Genomic DNA, 19182 nt, shown 5'->3' with positions numbered 1-19182 from the left:
TGATTTTCACATAGATGTTCCATCAAAGGTTCAAACCAAGAATTTCAGACTCTGAGGCTGGCATTCTAACCATGAAGCTGCCGAGAATCTCATTTACAGCCTGATTTACTTAAGTTTTGCATATACTAAAACATGTGCAAACTTGATAGCACACCCAAAGCTCATCTCCTCAAAGTGATTTTGTGACTTTTAGAGGGGAAATGCACTTTTTTTGGTATTTTGCCTATTGTTCACAATGCAATATTCATTGTTGACAGCTAGATTTTTTGTGGACATGTTCAATAAATATTGATGTTAAAGATTCCTTTTTTTGTGAAGAAATGTTTAGAATTAGGGCTTCACGGTGGCAGAGGGGTTAGTGCGTCTGCCTCATAATACGAAGGTCCTGAGTAGTCCAGGGTTCAATCCCGGGCTCGCGATCTTTCTGTGTGGAGTTTGCATGTCCTCCCCGTGACATGCACCTGGGGATAGGTTGATGGCAACACTAAATTGGCCCTAGTGTGTGAATGTGAGTGTGAATGTTGTCTGTCTGACCGTGTTGGCCCTGCGATGAGGTGGCGACTTGTCCAGGGTGTACACCGCCTTCCGCCCGATTGTAGCTGAGACAGGCACCGGCGACCCCAAAGAGAATAAGCGGTAGAAAGTGGATGGATGGATGTTTAGAATTAAGTTCATGAATCCAGATGGATGTCTATTACAATACCCAAAGAGGGCACTTCAAGTTGATGATTACTTCTATGTGTAGAAATATTTATTTATAATTGAATCATTTGTTTATTTTTCAACAAGTTTTTAGTTATTTTTATATCTATTTTTCCAAATAGTTCAAGAAAGACCACTACAAATGAGCAATATTTTGCACTGTTATACAATTAAATACATCAGAAACTGATGACATAGTGCTGTATTTTACTTCTTTATATCTTTTTCAACCAAAAATGCTTTGCTCTGATTAGGAGGTACTTGAATTAAAAAAATGTTCACCAGGGGTACGTCACTGAAAAAAGGTGGAGAACCACTGGTCTAGAATGCTGATTGCTGGGATGTGCAAATATTTCCATGTAGATGAAGAATGACTCTTAATCCTCACGTAAAAAAAGGGGGCTGGAACCAAGAGTCTTTTTACATCCTTCTCGCCATTAACCAATTTAAATTGCCTGTCAAAGTGTAGCAACTTATCGGAATACATCTTCAGCCTTCTACTATCCAGGTGAGAGGCATAATTCATAACGAGCAAGGAAACAATGAAACAGCTGATCTGGCAACCATGTCAACATTGGCACACAAGCTCGTGATCACAGCGCTGCTATATAAGTAGTTTGTCTGCCTTAGCGCTTATAATAACAATATCACTAATACTAGGTAGTATTCAAGTCACTAAAGTTAAATAGAGCATTTTCGGGGCTTTTTGGACGGATATTCATCGGGTATTATGTGCGGAATAGAGGACCCCCTCATTGGCTCCGCTGTAAGTGTATGTCTTCAAAAAGGATTGTGAACGATAAGCAAAATTGTAAAAAAGTGCAGTTCCGTTTATATAAACAGAATAATGCGTGCAATCCATTTTGCGTCTCTACTTTTATTAATATGCAAATCATCAAAACTCCCACAATAACAGGGGGAGAAAATGCTAATATATTTTACAGCATGCGCAATGTGATTTATCAACACTCAACACCATTTTGGGAGCACTACATTGCGTTTTACTTAGCACGTTTGAAAAGGATGTGCCAACTGAAATAGTTTCACACACGGCTTAGAGAGTGGAGTGTTTGTGCCGCAAAGACTGATGATGGACAGAGAATTCTCGTCCTACATGTACGTTTCAACATACATAGCTGGTCAGAAATAAAAAATATTAGACACATTAACTATTCAGCAGCATTCTTCTATAATTTCAGAGCTGCTAGATGCCTTAAAGAGTGATTAAGACAAATTAAATTGTAATTTATTTTTTTTTTTAATGATGGTTGTTTTTTCAAATAAAATATATACTACAAACATAAATCCTATACGAAAAACATTTCTTAAGCATCACAGTGCAGCTTTCCTCCCATGCCCATACAGCGGTAAAAAAATATTAATAAACTGCACGACTGCTGCTAAAAAGCCCATAAAAGGTGGTAGATGTCTCCTGCATAGCAAAATGCCACAGGTAGGCACATGATAATGAATGTGCAGTAAATGAGAGTGTCTCTGTACATAATGCCCGGTAGTACACGCAAAACCCTCATTTAAATGATGTCGTCTGCACCACTTTTCAATTGCAGACACAGTCTTAGTAAATCACATGCAACACACCCACTATTAGTACATGCAATTTTATAGATTGCACACACTGTTTAGCGTGAAGTATTTAGATCTTAGTCTATCAGACCATTAAAGTTTTCCAAGCAAAGTAACAGCAAAGTGCAGACCACCACTATGTTAACAACATTGACAAAAATAATGAAATAAATAATTAGTTGTGTTCTGTTTCTTCCCAACAGTGTGTATTCTTAATAACTGTACGCCACTAAATGTAAGAAAAAGGTTGTTGCTTTCGGGCTTTCTCGTCAGTGGTCACCACGGCCAGTGAATCGCATGATTTGTCTAGTTGTTTTTCTACGCCAGAGGAATCGAGTGAAAACTGTCTGCAAAAAAGGCAACAACATGTACCTTTACACCACTTGGGCAGGGCAGTAGATGTGATGGATGGAATATATTGTGCAGCCACACAAAGTGTGGCACACAGCCACAAAGCTCTATACAAGTTTCAGCATATTTATTTATGACTCAATTCATAATACTGCATGAATGCAACTTTCCTGACTTTGTATGATTTTTTTTATGTCCGTCTGGTTGTTTTTGTTAGGCACGGTGGCGGCTTCTTGCCAAAATGTAATAATAATCAGCTCTTCCTTGGTATAAACAGCTCCGCAAATGGGTAATAAAAGTTATATTTGTCTTTGTCTGTCTTTTACTTTCATTGAGAAAGACATTGTGGCTGAAACCAGATTTTCATTAATGTGACTACTAAACAAAGTTTTAGATAATCAGTTTTGTTGTTAAACCAATAAATGACACTAAAGTCACGTTTTCATCTTTGGTGGTGGTAATAGAGCACTGGTTTTGAAAGCAGCACTTACAGGTGGTTGAAAAGACTGAGGGAGACTCCAAACAGCATGTGAATGACACCAAGGATGACAGACATCTTCATCTTAAACGAATTGAGGAAGGTCAGCTTGTTGGAGGCAACGTTCCAGATCTGCACGGATGACAGCAAGACTTTTAAAGGGGACTCTCATTGGAGAGCTTGTTTTTTTTCACACCGATGAGAAAAAAAGTTAGATATTGATTAACGATTTGAGTTCTTTTTTTACCGGGTCAATTCCCAGAGGATAAGGCCCATTGAACACACCAGGGACAGCTGGGTCTAACTGTAGCACTGCGTTTTTGTCAAGTGTCTCAAACCTTGAACACATCAGAAAAAGAGGAATGAAATGCAGTGAGCAAAAAGGTTTGATCTGATGCAGATTTTGAGAGTTTATCATCTTTGAAATATATGCATGGTCCATAACCTTAATGGTGCAGTAAGATTATTTTAACAGAGACACATAAAGGAAAACTATGAATACAGATCCAATCCAACATTATCAGAAAAATGTTCCAAATCAATTTTCTTTATCCTGAAGACTGATTGTGTGTCCAAAAAGCCTACAAATTAGTCGTAAATTACTTCTAATCTCACCTCTTAAAGGCATTGTATAATTTTGGGATCAAATCTAATCAAACTAATCTAGAATCTTTATATTATTTAGATACATTTACCTAAAAATATATACATGGTCCATAACCTTTATGGTGCAGTAAGATTATTTTAACAGAGACACATAAAGGAAAACTATGAATATAGATCCAATCCAACATTATCAAAAAAAGGTTCCAAATTAATTTTCTTTATCCTGAAGACTGATTGTGTGTCCAAGAAGCCTACAAATTAGTCCTAAATTACTACTAATCTCACCTCTTAATGGCATTGTATAACTTTGGGATGACATCTAATGAAAGTAATCTAGAATCTTTATATTATTTAGATACGTTGACCTAAAAAAATTAGAACTGTTCATATCTTTGTAATGTGGTAAACTTACAAAAAAAAAAAACAGATGCATGGTCTGACAAAAACCTGAACAAAAATGCTGAAAGTATGACCATAATGACACTGAAGTTGTATTTCAATATCAGTAAAATAACACCTGTGATAAAATGATAGTATATGTCTAAGCTGATTGACAGTTGTTTAAATGTGTCTGCTTCATTCATCAGCCTTACCTTACAATTGACAACGTAATTTCTCTGTTCACTAACTTGCTTAACCTTTATAGCTCTGTTCACACTTGCAGTTTGGTAATCTGGTTAGTACTAAAAGTAAAACTAAACTGTGCATAAAGTAAAAACATAATTTGGCATCTTAACTAAAAATATTACAATACTTCTACTATTTCTACAATGTAAGACTTCCCAGAAAGTTTCTAAAATTCAGTGCGAGTGAGCTTTGAGCTAATAACATGATTTTTTCTACATCTTTTTAGTTCATAGTTGTTTCGACTTTTTCCTCAAATCTCAAAATCATGTCATGTTTTTTGACATTTTAATCCATTGAATGCACATTTTGACTAAATATTTTGAAACAGTTGTATAAATGAGTTATCATTAGTAAAGTAACTAATTTACATTATTTACCAGTGGATCATTGATGTATGAAATAATAATTGAAAATACAAAATAATAAAATTGAATATCAAAAACACTTTTAAGAAAAAAATATTTTCATTTGGAATAACACAACCAAAAATATAGCTAAAAGATTTCCCAATATACGCTAAGTTTTAAAATATGAATTTTGAATTTTTATAATTAAAATATAATGTCGGAATAATGAGATATGATCTAAGTATTTTCAAAGATTATTTTTAGTTGTTCCACATAATAATAGTTCTTTATTGCAATTAAATTGACAAACTCTTATCCACAATCTGTGGATTAGAGTCCGGCCATCTCTACTTCAGTCTATTCAGAGGACTGTTTGTATAAATGTTGCCAAATATGTGAAGCATTTGTCTGGGACGAAGAACAGGCTTATTTCTTTGTTTCTCTGCTGCATTTGAATTCTATTACCTCATTCCAACATTTTGTGAGAGTCATAGAACAGTAACAGTATCTATTGAAACTATGTTAAAACAATGTAATTCTTTTTGTATCCTCTTTGACAAGTGTTAACAAAAATATGCATCTCAAGGCATTTATTAGTACAAACCACATATGTGGGCTACAATCATACAGAATGGGACAACTTACGTCCAGTTGGCTCCTTTGGGACCAAACATGGGCTTCACACTCCATCCAGAGCCAAACATGTTAAGTGATTTGGAGAAACAATCATTATAAATGAGGCCTGTGTAGACTGAGAAGATCCCCATTAGTAGGATGATGTAGCGACCAGCAAACACCATATTGAACATCTGTTGAGAAATATCACAGAAGTGAAGACCAGTACCATCCTTACCATAGTAATATCCAAATCCCAGGAGCACTGAAACGCAAAACAAAATGTTTTCTTCTTAATTTGAAGAATACCTCGTTGTCACTCTTTTGGGAAAAGAGGCGACTCTCTCGAATGACCAAATAGAGGGCAGCGCAGGTCATCAGAAGGCCATGACCCATGTCGCCAAACATCACAGCAAACAGGAAGGGGAAGGTGATGATGGTGTATGGAGCTTTAACAGGTAAGATACATGAGATACAACGTCAAACAACATAACTTTGCAGTGATTTATGCCCAAAAAAAAAATACTCTAAAAGACTGTTTTATTCAAGACCCAAATCAATAAAGACACTGTATCATGTATTTGCATTATAAGTACTTTCCTCATGCATTGGATTACCATTAACGCATGTATGGTCTGATCGACTAAAGGTTTGCGTGTATTAAAACACGTGCAAACTTAATATCACATGCAAAGCTATTAAGCTTGTGTAGGGTCTCTTAAACAAGCAAAATAGTGTGCCTTCATGTATATGCAGAATATATGCTGATTATCGGAACGCCCACAATACTGGGGGGAGAAGCAAATGTAACTACACTGCGTCTAAATTTCGCAGGTTTGGAAGGTGCGTGCAAACTAGCAGTTAGGCACAAAGGGCTGTGGGAATGGAGGAAATCCCTCTGCAATGACAGCCGATGGAGAGAAAATCCTCCTGCCGTGTGCAAGTCTACATATTTGGACTGTCAGAGTAATAATTATAGAGCAATAATTCTCATTATCGATACTGTGTAATTACAATTTCCTTCACTTATTTTGTTTTCTTTATATTTCTTGGTATCATATTTGTATATATCGTATTTTCTGATGTAACTGTTGTTGCTGTTTTGTTTTTCTTGTTGTTGTCTCTCTCTTGTCTCTTTTGTCCCCACAATTTCCCTAACTGTATTCTGTTCTTTGTTCTTTTTGTCCCCTCCATCTGCACCAAACAGTAAATACATCCAAACAGTTAATAAAGTCAAATGCAAATGAGGCCACAAAAGAAGTATCTTCTCCACTTCTCTTTGTAAAGTAAATCTGTACAGCAGATATGATCACCTTTGTCAACAATACGATTTGCCTGAGTGGCTGAACAGGACAGATAAACAAATAAATAAATACAATTAAAATAAATACATACAATTAATATATATCCTTATTCTTTATATAGATATATTAATGATATATAATCTACTGTATGATAAAACTTTTTGCAACATGAAGTTTATTGCACGGTGTTGACATAACCACTAACACCTCCTAAAGCGTACTATTGGCGGTTCTGTTTATTAGGTCTCACTTATAAAATGTCCAGAAAAAGCGGCAAAGATTATTAGGGCTGGGAATCTTTGGAAAACCACACGCTTATATTAGATTCTTGGGGGTAAGTAAGCGATTCAGAACCGATTCTCAATTCAAAACGATTTTCGATTCAAAATCTATACTTTTTAGTAACATTGGATGCCAGTTCTATGATTAACTACATTCCTCCTTAAAATACATAATCAGCTCTGATCAATTTCTTTTTTTTTTTTTTTGCGTCGTACTTGCATAGCGCTTTTCTACCTTCAAGGTACTCAAAGCACTTTGACATTACTTCCACATTTAGCCATTCACACACACATTCACACACTGATGGAGGGAGCTGCCATGCAAGGCGCCCACCAGTACCCATCAGGAGCAAGGGTGAAGTGTTTTGCTCAGGACACAACGGACGTGACGAAGTTGGTACTAGTTGGGATTTGAACCAGGGACCCTCGGGTTGCGCACGGCCACTCTCACAGTTTTCTTGTAAAAAACAGTTTTTACAAGAAAACTGGTTTTGTTTAACAAAATGCTTCCCAAACATGTAATAAAGTAAAATACAAATAAGGCAACAGGAGAAGTTTGCCACACCTCTCTTTTCTAAAGTAAATCTGTACAGCAGATATGATCATCTACTGTACATCAGGGGTCACCAACCTTTTTGAAACCAAGAGCTACTTCTTGGGTACTGATTAATGCGAAGGGCTACCAGTTTGATACACACTTAAATAAATTGCCAGAAATAGCCAATTTGCTCAATTTACCTTTAATAAATAAATCTATATATATAATAAAATGGGTATTTCTGTCTGTCAATCCGTCGCACATTTTTTTTTCCTTTTACGGAAGGTTTTTTGTAGAGAATAAATGATGAAAAAAAACACTTAATTGAACGGTTTAAAAGAGGAGAAAACACGAAAAAAATGAAAATAAAATTTTGAAACATAGTTTATCTTCAATTTCAACTCTTTAAAATTCAAAATTCAACCGAAAAAAAAATTAAGAGAAAAACCAGCTAATTCGAATCTTTTTGAAAAAAATTAAAAAAGAATTTATGGGACATCATTAGTATTTTTTCCTGATTAAGATTAATTTTAGAATTTTGATGACATGTTTTAAATAGGTTAAAATCCAATCTGCACATTGTTAAATTATATAACAAATTGGACCAAGCTATATTTCTAACAAAGACAAATCATTATTTCTTCTAGATTTTCCAGAACAAAAATTTTAAAAGAAATTCAAAAGACTTTGAAATAAGATTTAAAATTTGATTCTACATATTTTCTAGATTTGCCAGAATATTTTTATTTTATTTTAATCATAATAAATTTGAAGAAATATTTCACAAATATTCTTTGTCGAAAAAACAGAAGAATTAAATTAAAATGTATTTATTATTCTTTACAATAATAATAATAAAACAAATTACTTGAACATTTATTTAAATTGTCAGGAAAGAAGAGGAAGGAATATAAAACGTAAAAAGATATATGTGTTTAAAAATCCTAAAATCATTTTGAAGGTTGTATTTTTTCTCTAAAATTGACTTTCTGAAAGTTATAAGAAGCAAAGCAAAACAATAAATGAATTTATTTAAACAAGTGAAGACCAAGTCTTTAAAATATTTTCTTGGATTTTCAAATTCTATTTGAGTTTTGTCTCACTTAGAATTAAAAATGTCGAGCAAAGCGAGACCAGCTTGCTAGTAAATAAATAAAATGTAAAAAATAGAGGCAGCTCACTGGTAAGTGCTGCTATTTGAGTTATTTTTAAAACAGGCCAGCGGGCTACTCATCTGGTTCTTATGGGCTACCTGGTGCCCGCGGGCACCGCGTTGGTGACCCCTGATCTACATCAACAATATGATTTGTCTGAGTAGCTGGACAGGACGGATTGAAAAAAATAATACATTTTTTGTTTATTATTTTTTTAGCGTTTTAGAATTGTTACAAAAAAGAATCATGTTTAATCCGGAAAAAAACAACAACAACTTTGACACCCCTAAAGATTATACTGTAAAAAAAATAATAATAATACTGTAGTTGCTCATTATGTTTCACACCTAGTAAAACACCATGGTTTGGAGCACATAAATGTGCTGTAAATGACTATCTCCATGGTGACAGTTGATAGTAGATGCAAAAATATAAAACCTAAAACTATAAGTAGGGCTGTATGCACCCCATTTAGACTTCTTATCTATTGCACAGGGCTTCACGGTGGCAGAGGGGTTAGTGCGTCTGCCTCACAATACGAAGCTCCTGCAGTCCTGGGTTCAAATCCAGGCTCGGGAACTTTCTGTGTGGAGTTTGCATGTTCCCCCGGTGAATGCGTGGGTTCCCTCCGGGTACTCCGGCTTCCTCCCACTTCCAAAGACATGCACCTGGGGATAGGTTGATTGGCAACACTAAATTGGCCCTAGTGTGTGAATGTGAGTGTGAATGTTGTCTGTCTATCTGTGTTGGCCCTGCGATGAGGTGGCGACTTGTCCAGGGTGTACCCCGCCTTCCGCCCGATTGTAGCTGAGATAGGCGCCAGCGCCCCCCACGACCCCAAAAGGGAATAAGCGGTAGAAAATGAATGAATGAATCTATTTTACACACATGCAGTCAGTACAGGTCAGGCATAGAGCCATGTTTTGCAAGATTTCAATGGCCTAATGTGAGTCATCATCATCGGCGATCACTCGAAGCGAGTATGATAGTCCTCCTGTTGGTGTGTCTGGTCATCTGTGGGTCCTCAGGTGGCTGTAGAGGCCGATCCGTGATCCACATACTCTATTGCAGGGGGGGCATGTGTGGGTGATTGTCGTGGTGGTGGTGGTAGTGGATTGAGGAGCTGTTTTGTTAGTGGATCTCTCCTTTCTTTGTTGCCTCTTGGTTTCCGTGGCACGGTGGAGGTCCTTTTCTAATTGTGCATTGCCTTCATGGACCGACCTTCTCCACAAAACCCTCTGGTGGGCAGCCTCCTCCCAGGTGTTGAGGTGGAAGCAGCATTTCCTCAGGTGGATTTTGAAGTTAGCTTTATACCGCTTCTTCTGCCCTCTTTGGGTGCGTCGTCCTTTCACCAGTTGTCCGTACAACATTTGTTTCGGAAGGCGACTGTCTGGCATGCGTATTACATGGCCTAACCATCGCAGCTGGTGCCGAATGATGGTTGTGGTGATGCTGGGCATGTTAGCTTCCTTCAAAACACTAATGTTGGTGCGCCTATCTTCCCAGCTGATCCTGAGGATCTTGCGCAGACATCGCTGATGGTACTGCTCCAGAGCCTTCAGGTGTCTGCTGTAGGTGGTCCAGCTATCAGCCCCGTAGAGTAGAGTGGGCAGAACTACAGCTTGATAAACAGTAAGCTTGACGTTGGTCTTGATGACCCGGTTCTTAAAAACTCTTTTCCTGAGCTTAGCAAAAGCTGCGCTGGCACAACTTATGCTGTGGTGGATCTCGGCATCGATGACAGCTCTCGTTGAAAGAATACTGCCAAGATAAGCGAAATGCTCCACGTTTTCCAAGATGTTGTTGTCCACATAAATTGTGGGGGGTTGGGAGGGTGTGTCAGGGGCTGGTTGGTACAGGATCTGAGTCTTCTTTATGTTAATGTCAAGTCCCAGGAGTTGGTACGCTCTGGCAAAAGCATCCATGATGTTCTGGAGGTCCAACTCAGAATGAGCAACTAGTGCATTGTCATCTGCGTACTGAAGCTCTGTAATGGAGGATGTAAGCACCTTGCTTTTAGCCTTGGACCTACTTAGGTTGAAGAGCCCACCATCTGTCCTGCATATGAACTGGACTCCCTCAGGTAGGTTTTGACTGGTGAGGTGAAGTATGGCTGAGATGAAGATAAACAGGTTTGGTGTGATGATGCAGCCCTGCTTGACACCAGTGTCAACTTTGAAGGGAGCCGTTTCAGAACCGCTAATCAAAGGTCTTTGTAAGGTCAATGACTGCCCATGTATAGTGGCAGGTGTTGTCCCGACATTTCTCTTGCAGTTGACGAATTGCAAAAATCATGTCCGATGTTCCCCTTGCTGGACGAAAGCCACACTGGGACTCTGGGAGGATCTCTTCTGAGAGTGGCAATAACCGGTTTGCCAAAATACGTGCCAGTATTTTTCCTGTTGTGGACAGGAGGGAGATTTCTCAGTAGTGGCCACAGTCTGCCTTATCTCCCTTCTTGAAGATGGTGACAATCAGGTCATCCCTGAGTTCGGCTGGGATTTCCTCCTTATCCCAGATTTTACCAATGAGGCAGTGGATGTGGCAAAGGAGTTTTGGTCCACCTTTCTTCAATATTTCTGCTGGTATCCCATCTAGTCCGGAAGCCTTGTTGTTACCCAGTTTCCTGATGGCATCCTGGACTTCATTTTCGGTGGGAGGATCACCCAAATGCTCCATGATGGGTCGCTGAGGAATCTGATTGATGGTTTCCATCTCCACTGTGGAGTTCCGATTCAGGAGCTCTTGGAAGTGTTCACGCCATCTGGAACTGATACCTAGATCGTCCTTGAGCAGGGTTTGTCCATCTTTAGAGTGGAGGGGTTTAGGCCTCGATAGCTGGGCCCATAAACAGCCTTGGTAGCATTTAAGAATCCCCTGGTGTCCCCAGAGTCAGCAAGCTTCTGAATTTCCAGAGCCTTCTCCATCCACCATTGGTTTTTCATCTCTCTCACTCTGCTCTGAACAAGTGCTTTTGCCTTGGCGTGGGCCTGCCTTTTGTCCCTGCAGTTGATGTCGCTCTGCCAAGAACAAAAAGCTTTCCTTTTGGTATCAATCAACTGTTGTATTCCGATGTCGTTTTCATCGAACCAGTCCTGGTGTTTCCTAGTTCTGTAGCCAATGGTATCCTTGCTGGTTTCAAGTAGTGTGGTCTTAAGAACCTTCCAGTGTTCTTCCACATTCTCAGGATATTCTTTCGGGAGTGACGGGGTGTTTTGTAGACGTTGCACCCTATCTGTGTCTCCAAGGCTATTGATGTCAAATTTAGGGCAGAGCAGTCTCCTTTGTGTCCTCCTCTTCTGCCACAGCTCGATGTTTATTGTGGAGCGGATGATGCGGTGGTCTGTCCAGCAGTCGTCTGTGCAAATCATTGCCCTCGTGATGTTAACATCCTTGCGATCTCTGGCCCTGACAATGACAAAGTCTATGAGATGCCAGCTCTTTGATCTGGGATGCATCCAGGACGTTTTCAACCGGTTTCTCCGGCAAAAAACGGTGTTTGTTATCAGAAGATCATGTTCAGCACACGTTGACAGAAGAAGGACTCCATTGGAGTTGATATTCCCAACACCTTTTTTTACCAAGATGTGCCTTTCCAGAGTTTGTAATCCTTGCCAACCCTGGCATTGAAGTCTCCGAGTAAGAGGATCTTATCTTCTTTCAGGATATACGATAGAACCTTGTCTAAGGTTGCATAGAAGGTCTCCTTGTCTTCATCATGTGAGTCCAAAGTTGGTGCATAGGCACTCACAGCTGTTGCCATCTGATTGCTTAAGAGCCTCCGGCGTGGGGTCATGAGTCGCTCATTGATGCCTATTGGAGATTCGGAGAGTTGGGAGATGAGCCGGTTTCTGATTGAAAAACCCACTCTGTGGATTCTGAGTTCATCATCTGTTTTTCCTTTCCAGAAGAAAGTGTATCCTTCTTTCTCTTCCTTTAGTTGTCCCTCCTCAGCCAAGCGGGTTTCAGACAGGGCAGCAATGTCGATCTTGCACCTTTTCAGCTCCCTGGCAACGATCGCTGATCTTCTTTCTGGGCCATTGCTGGAGGCACTGTCCATAAGTGTTCTCACATTCCAAGCTCCAAAGCAAATTTTTTTGTTTTTGTTTTTCGACCGCTATGAGGTGAACCCTCTGGACGCGGTATTCCAGTCAGGTTGTAGGAAGCAGGCTATTTTTAGGCCACATTTTTTAGCCCCTTCCCGAGTAGGGTGAGCAGAGTGGATCCTAAATAGGGCTGCCCAAACGTGGGTGCTGCTGCCGAAATGCTCTCTCTGCCTCGGTCCGAGAGCAAGTCGACTGAATCAGGCACCTACTGCCTATGTGCCAGTGCGCGGCTAGAAGCTCCCAGACTTCACTGTCCTGCTCCCGTCACCTTTTCCTGGTCGCCATTGGACTTATAGGGGGGTTGAGTAATGATGGGTCCTTCAAGAGAAAGCCTGTGCGGGGAATCTTTTATAGTGGGGAAACTGGTGCACAGTTACTACACTGTCCTTGTCAAAGAGAAGGCAAAGGTCCAATGGCATGGAGACCAAGACAATTGGGGGCCCATCTTTGCTGCAGCCTTCTTCCGCCTTTGTGGTCGTTGTGGAGGTACTCTACATTCATCAACTGCTTACTCCGCCGTTGAGGTCTTTTTGACGAGGGGAGGCGCAGTCTCCAACGTAACTTGCTTTTCTTTCAGGGTGTGCTCCTCTAGCCTTTTGTCTTCCCAGACTAACCCACAAGGCAGCGGGGCAGTGGTTGGGTGATGCCAGGGCTTGTTCACAATGTGGGCCTGCGCATCACACCTCTGGGGACCACTGCAGCTCCGAGATCCCCTGGCACGTTTGCCTGGGGCCGCATGGCCCAAATTACCGTGTGTGGCCACGTGGAGGCCTGACAGGTGTCTTGGTGAAGGAGAGGCTGTGTACTGGCAGGAGAAGACTGACACGCAAGGCTGCTTCTCCGTTCACCACAAGGGCTAGCCAGCGGCAGTGTCTGTAAGCGAAAGGTTAGCAAGCAGGTGGGAAGTAGATATGCAAACTTTCCTCTAACTACTGCACTAGATGCATCACAACACCCTGTAGGCTAGGCCCACACACACAAGTAAACCCTAAGGGACAACTTACCAGTCAATGAGAGGCTTGAGTGTTATCAAAGTGCTTTTTGAGTGCCCTCGCTGCTATTTTCCATTGATGGCCTGCATATTTTCTTTTTTTTTTTAATAAAATGATCAAATCAAAATCAGATTCAATTATTCAACATACCAGTAGTTTTGACTACATACCTACACATTTTGGGAATGCCCTATTTTATTACAGAGGGACAGTGGTGCAGCTCACAAGTTTTTAAAGCAATTTTTCCACATAATGCTACCTGGATTTATCTCACGGTAGTTCCCGATGCCGTAGGCGTCCACAATGTTCTGGAAGCCGGATGTGAACTTGTTGGTCTTGTTAAAAGTGGGCGGGGTCTGTTTGGTCTGCATTCGGTTGAGGATTGATGGCACAGTTGAACCGCTTCGTTCCTGTTAAATACAGTAAATAATACCAGCTCAATGCCAGTGACAGAATCCACAAGAAATCACACCTTTTTACATTAACTTAAGCATAAACAAGCTATTTCAGTATTTAATTAATTCAGTTAATGCAGTTTTAAAAATGAAGGCACCATTGTTATGTATGTAAATATTAGAGCTGCGAATCTTTGTCCACCACACGATTTGATTTGATTTGATTCTCGTGGGTAACAATTCGATTCAGAATCGATTCTCGATTGAGAACGATTCTCGATTCAAAATCATTATTTTTTAAATAACATTGGGTGCCAGTTGTATGATTAACTAAATTCCTCCATAAAATAGATAAACTGCTCTGACAAATTTTTAATTTACTCAAAAGAAAACTGATTTTGTTTAATAAAAGTCTATCAAAACATTTAATAAAGTCAAATACAAAAAAAGCAACAAGAGAAGTATGCAACACTTCTCTTTTCTAAAGAAGATATGTACAACAGCTATGATCGTCTACATCTACAATATGATTTCCCTAAATGACTGGACAATAATAAATGAACAAAAAAAAAATTAAATAGATTTAAGATTTTTTTTTTTTAATCCATTAAGAATCATTACAAATAAGAATCACAATTAATTTGACACCCTTAGTAATTATATATGCAGTTCATAAAGGAATGCGACTAATAGGTTGAAACAAAAAGTCTGAACACGACACTAACTGTTTCTCCACTCAAATGCAGGCAGGCCAAACACGACAACAGGAAGCAGGTCTCACAAAGCTTTGAATGGAAAGCAAGGGCCAAGGAAGAGGATATCATTGCTGTATAACAATGAGGAAAAAAGTAAATTATGCCAAAATATTGCTTTGAGTGTTTGGATTGGGTATTGAAACATTATAGACAACAGTTTTCCATCGCTGTGATACGTTATTACGAAGTGTGAGCATTATGTGGTTTTTCAGAGGCTTCACATACATTTACCAGGCACGCCAAAGTCACATGACTGCCGTTGCAATGCAGTAACATGTGAGAGCTAACAGATTCTCCTACATGCTTCAAAGGGGAGTGAAGATAAATGGAGTCAGCAACTAACTCACTACATTCCAGTTATGGAGGGAACCATATGAAAATGTAATTTCACAGTTAATGTGACCAAAATTATCATGTTTATAATTTCTGTTGGATATGCTTAAAAAGTACTCATACACACACTGAAATATTTAAACCAATTTTATCTAAACAAATAAATAAATTAAATAGACAAAATAAAATGTATTGGCAGATAAACAATATATTTTTGGCTTCTCAAGGTTCATATTATTTCAGGGATTGCTCGAATGAGAGGCAAAACGTACGCTAACTAGATCCCTAATTCCAGTAAATCATACATGACAATATGGTTTATTTTGCCCACACTTTTTTTGGGACTTAATTTCCTATGATCCTCTATTACAGTGTCTACATCCGTCATGTAGAAAATTACATTTTGACATAGGTACTAACGTAAATGATTTGCAGCACAGGAGCAAAACTTCACCAACAGCTGCTAAACATTAAAGATTTTTATTCTGCCAGAGCGACACAGCACACAAAACACGAACAAGAAAACAACCATGGCCAAGGACTGGACAGAACTGCAGTCAGCATTAACGCCGAACGAGACCGTACTAACTGGAAAATGGGATCAACATAAAGACAAGTAATGTTTAACGTTTAGATAATAACTGTTTAGTTTTGGGCAGCACGGTGGAAAAGGGGTTAGAGCATCCGCATCTCAGTACGAAAGTCTGGGGTTCGTTCCTGCGCTCGGGATCTCTCTGTGTGGCGTTTGCATGTTCTCCCCGTGACTGCGTGGGTTCCTTCCAGGTACTCCTGGTTACTCCCACCTCCAAAGACATGCACCTGGGGATAGGTTGATTGGTAACACTAAATTGGTCCTAGTGTGTGAATGTGAGTGTGAATGTTGTCTATGTATATGTTGGCCCTGTGATGAGGTGGCGACTTGTCCAGGGTGTACCCAGCCTACCGCCCGAATGCAGCTGAGATAGGCTCCAGCGAACGCCCCCCTCGACCCCAAAAGGGACAACCGGTACAAAATTGATGGATGGATGTTTAGTTTTGTTTCCTAATGTTGTGTTTTGTCGTATGTGTCGATTTGTCATAAATATGCTTACCGGTACTTAGATATGGCATGTCATGCTTGAATTAAAAACATTTTTTACGGTAATTACTAGGGCACCATACGATTTGATTCGATTCCGATTTTGGGGTAACAATTCAAATCAGAATCGATTCTCTTTTCAAAACGATTCTCAATTAAAAATCAAATTTTTTTAATAATATTAGGTGCCAGTTTTATGAACGACTACATTCTGTTAGGGTCTGGTGTGGTGGATCCCAAGGTTTCAGAGACATATTGTATGTGGATAACAGTTCTTCTTTCTATTCTTTGGAGGAAGCACGATGTGACAAAACAAAGGCGATGGTTGTAAACAAACAAAAACACACCATGTAAAAACTACTAATATAAATAACCTACACAAAACCAAAAGTGCTAGACAAGGCTAGGAAAAATACTTAATGAAAGAAGTAATACAGAGAAACAAAGTACAAAACAAAAGCACTAGACGAGGATAGGAAAAATACTTAATGAAAGAAGTAAAACAGAGAAACAAAGTACAAATTAAAAGCGCTAGACGAGGCTAGGAAAAATGCAGACTAACCTGAACCTTACCATGAATTGATTAACGTGGACCCCGACCTAAACAAGTTGAAATACTTATTCGGGTGTTACCATTTAGTGGTCAATTGTACTGAATATGTACTGAACTGTGCGATCTACTAATATAAGTTTCAATCAATCAATCAATCAAAGAAGATGCAAAAGACGAACTAGAGAGTCTGCTGGCGAGACTAATGACATAAAATAATATTAATAGTAATAACAATGATAATAATAATAATAATAAGAGTCTTTTTCCCTGCAAAAATGTGTGATTTTTTTTTTTTTTTTATCAATTCAGAATTGTTAAAAGTAAGAATCGTGATTAAACTAACACATGTTTGTCTTTTTTTATGCACTCTAAATACTAAAATACAGCAAGTACGAAGTGGCTAACAATGCAGCTAATACCCTATTCCACCCATAAAGTTTACATTTTGTGACCTGAATATTAACCAAGTATTAGCGATATTGTTATTATAAGCCCTAATGCAGACAAACTATTTTTAGCTGTGCTGTGATCAGAAAGAGCTAACTAACTTAGCAAGCTACAGTATTGACATACTCAGCTGCTGCTGCTGCTGCACCGCCTCAAAACTGGTAAAAGTTAATCCTAGATTATAAATAATGCCTTTTCACCTGGATAGTAGAAGGTTGTAGCCATAAACCGAGAAGTTGCTCAACATTAACATCCAACTTATACGCAGAAATGATGAGATAGAACGAAAAGACGCTGGTTTGTGGCACTTTTAATTTTTTTATTTTTACATTCGGTATGATTATGATTAATTCTTCATCTAAACAAGAAGATATGTGTGTTGTCTGTCTCAAGATCAATAATATAGACGAGGCGTGTTGTCTGAGTTCTCAACGTTTACTTTTTTTAGAGCGTGCATATCACAACATCCAAGCTGTCAACATGGCCACATACAACTCCCCCCACCGCGCATGCTTGTCACTCCCGTTGCATGCTGGGTAGTGTAGTTCCATTGTTCCCTGGCTCATAACATCACATCTTTCCCCCATAAAGAAATAGTGTTTAACTCAAAGTGTTATTTTTTTAAACTACAACTTTTTCATTTTTTTAGCATTGTAACCACACAAAAATGTCAAAGCATTTATGTCAACACTTTTTTTTTTTTTTTAACAACTTGCAAAAACCAAGAGTTCTTAACAACTCTCAAACAGCCTCTTAGGTGGCTGAACATGTCTCTTAGGTCTAGACAGTCTCTCAACAGTAGGTGTCGCAGACACTGCTGTCAGTCCTTGGTCAGCAAGGTTAGGCTCCGTGTCAACAAGTTCTGCAGGTCCAGCTGAGTCCTGTTGAGCCTTTTCCTTAGCTGCAATGTTTCCTTCAGTCAGCTGTAGTTGAAGATCCGTACGGTTCCTTCTCAGAGACGGTCCATTTTCCATCTGGATCCTATACGGGCGTGGAGCAACTTCCTCTTCCACCTGTCCTTTTTGTCTCCAGGTGCCTGTAGAAATGTCTCTGAGACGCACAACATCTCCTGGCCTCAGCATAGGCAGGTGTTTTGCAGTTCTATCATGCAGATGTTTTTGCTTTGCTTTTTGTACTTCCTTAGCTTGTCTGACCTTGTGTGCGCCTTTGGGTGTCAGCAAATCCTCGTCGACTGGTAGGTTGGAGCGAATGCGCCTACCCATCAGCATTTGGGCTGGTGACAGTCCATTTTGTAGAGGTGCACTCCGGTAGGTCAGTAAACTTTTCTGAAAGTCATCTTTGTCCTGTGATTTCTTTAACAAGTTCTTTACAGTTTTAACAGAGCATTCTGCCAAGCTGTTGGACTTTGGATAAGTTGGACTTGACGTAGAGTGTTGAAACCCCCATTCCTTGGCAAAGGCAGCAAACTCACAGCTAGAAAACTGGGGACCATTGTCGGAAAACAGTTCGCATGGAACACCATGTCTGGCGAACACAGTCTTTAAATAACTGACAACTGCTTTACTAGATGTTGACTGCAACGCTCCAATTTCAGGATAGTTCGAAAAGTAATCTGTGACTACCACGTAGCTCCTTCCATCGAAGTCAAATAGATCAGTTCCTACTTTGTAGTAAGGTCTGTGTGGCACTGGATGAGTCATCAGTGGCTCCGCTTGTTGTTTTGGCCTGTAAGTTCGGCAAATTCCACATGACGCTGTTGTTTGGCTAATATTGTGATTGATCCTTGGCCAGTACATTACTTCTCTAGCCCTCCATTTACACTTGACTTCACCAAGGTGGCCTTCGTGTATCTTTTCGAGCATCTGCTTGCGCAGTGAGTACGGAATAACAAATTTGCTCCCTTTTAGCACAATGTCATCCACCACTGTGAGCTCAGCTCTACAATTCCAATAGTCTTGTATTTTCAAGGGGCAAT

The 19182-nt window shown here is 39.4% G+C and overlaps 1 protein-coding gene across 4 annotated transcripts in view; it reads right to left on the bottom strand.

The window, feature by feature from the left end:
- The window catches only part of LOC133557839 (V-type proton ATPase 116 kDa subunit a 1-like), an 85204-nt gene that overhangs the window by 32101 nt on the left and 33921 nt on the right, over window positions 1-19182 (bottom strand). For all 4 annotated transcript variants that reach the window (XM_061908680.1, XM_061908681.1, XM_061908682.1 and 1 more), the window contains exons 11-15: window positions 13945-14095; window positions 5620-5759; window positions 5341-5504; window positions 3363-3453; window positions 3129-3247 (exon numbers count right to left, since the gene is read on the bottom strand). In XM_061908680.1, the coding sequence (XP_061764664.1) occupies window positions 3129-3247; window positions 3363-3453; window positions 5341-5504; window positions 5620-5759; window positions 13945-14095 (665 nt within the window). The remainder of the gene's footprint in view (window positions 1-3128; window positions 3248-3362; window positions 3454-5340; window positions 5505-5619; window positions 5760-13944; window positions 14096-19182) is intronic.

The sequence above is a fragment of the Nerophis ophidion genome, linkage group LG08 (genome assembly GCF_033978795.1).
Source record: "Nerophis ophidion isolate RoL-2023_Sa linkage group LG08, RoL_Noph_v1.0, whole genome shotgun sequence".
Taxonomy (NCBI): Eukaryota; Metazoa; Chordata; class Actinopteri; order Syngnathiformes; family Syngnathidae; genus Nerophis; species Nerophis ophidion.
Note: the sequence above shows the minus strand (reverse complement) of the source record. Positions and strands in the feature narration are given on the sequence as shown.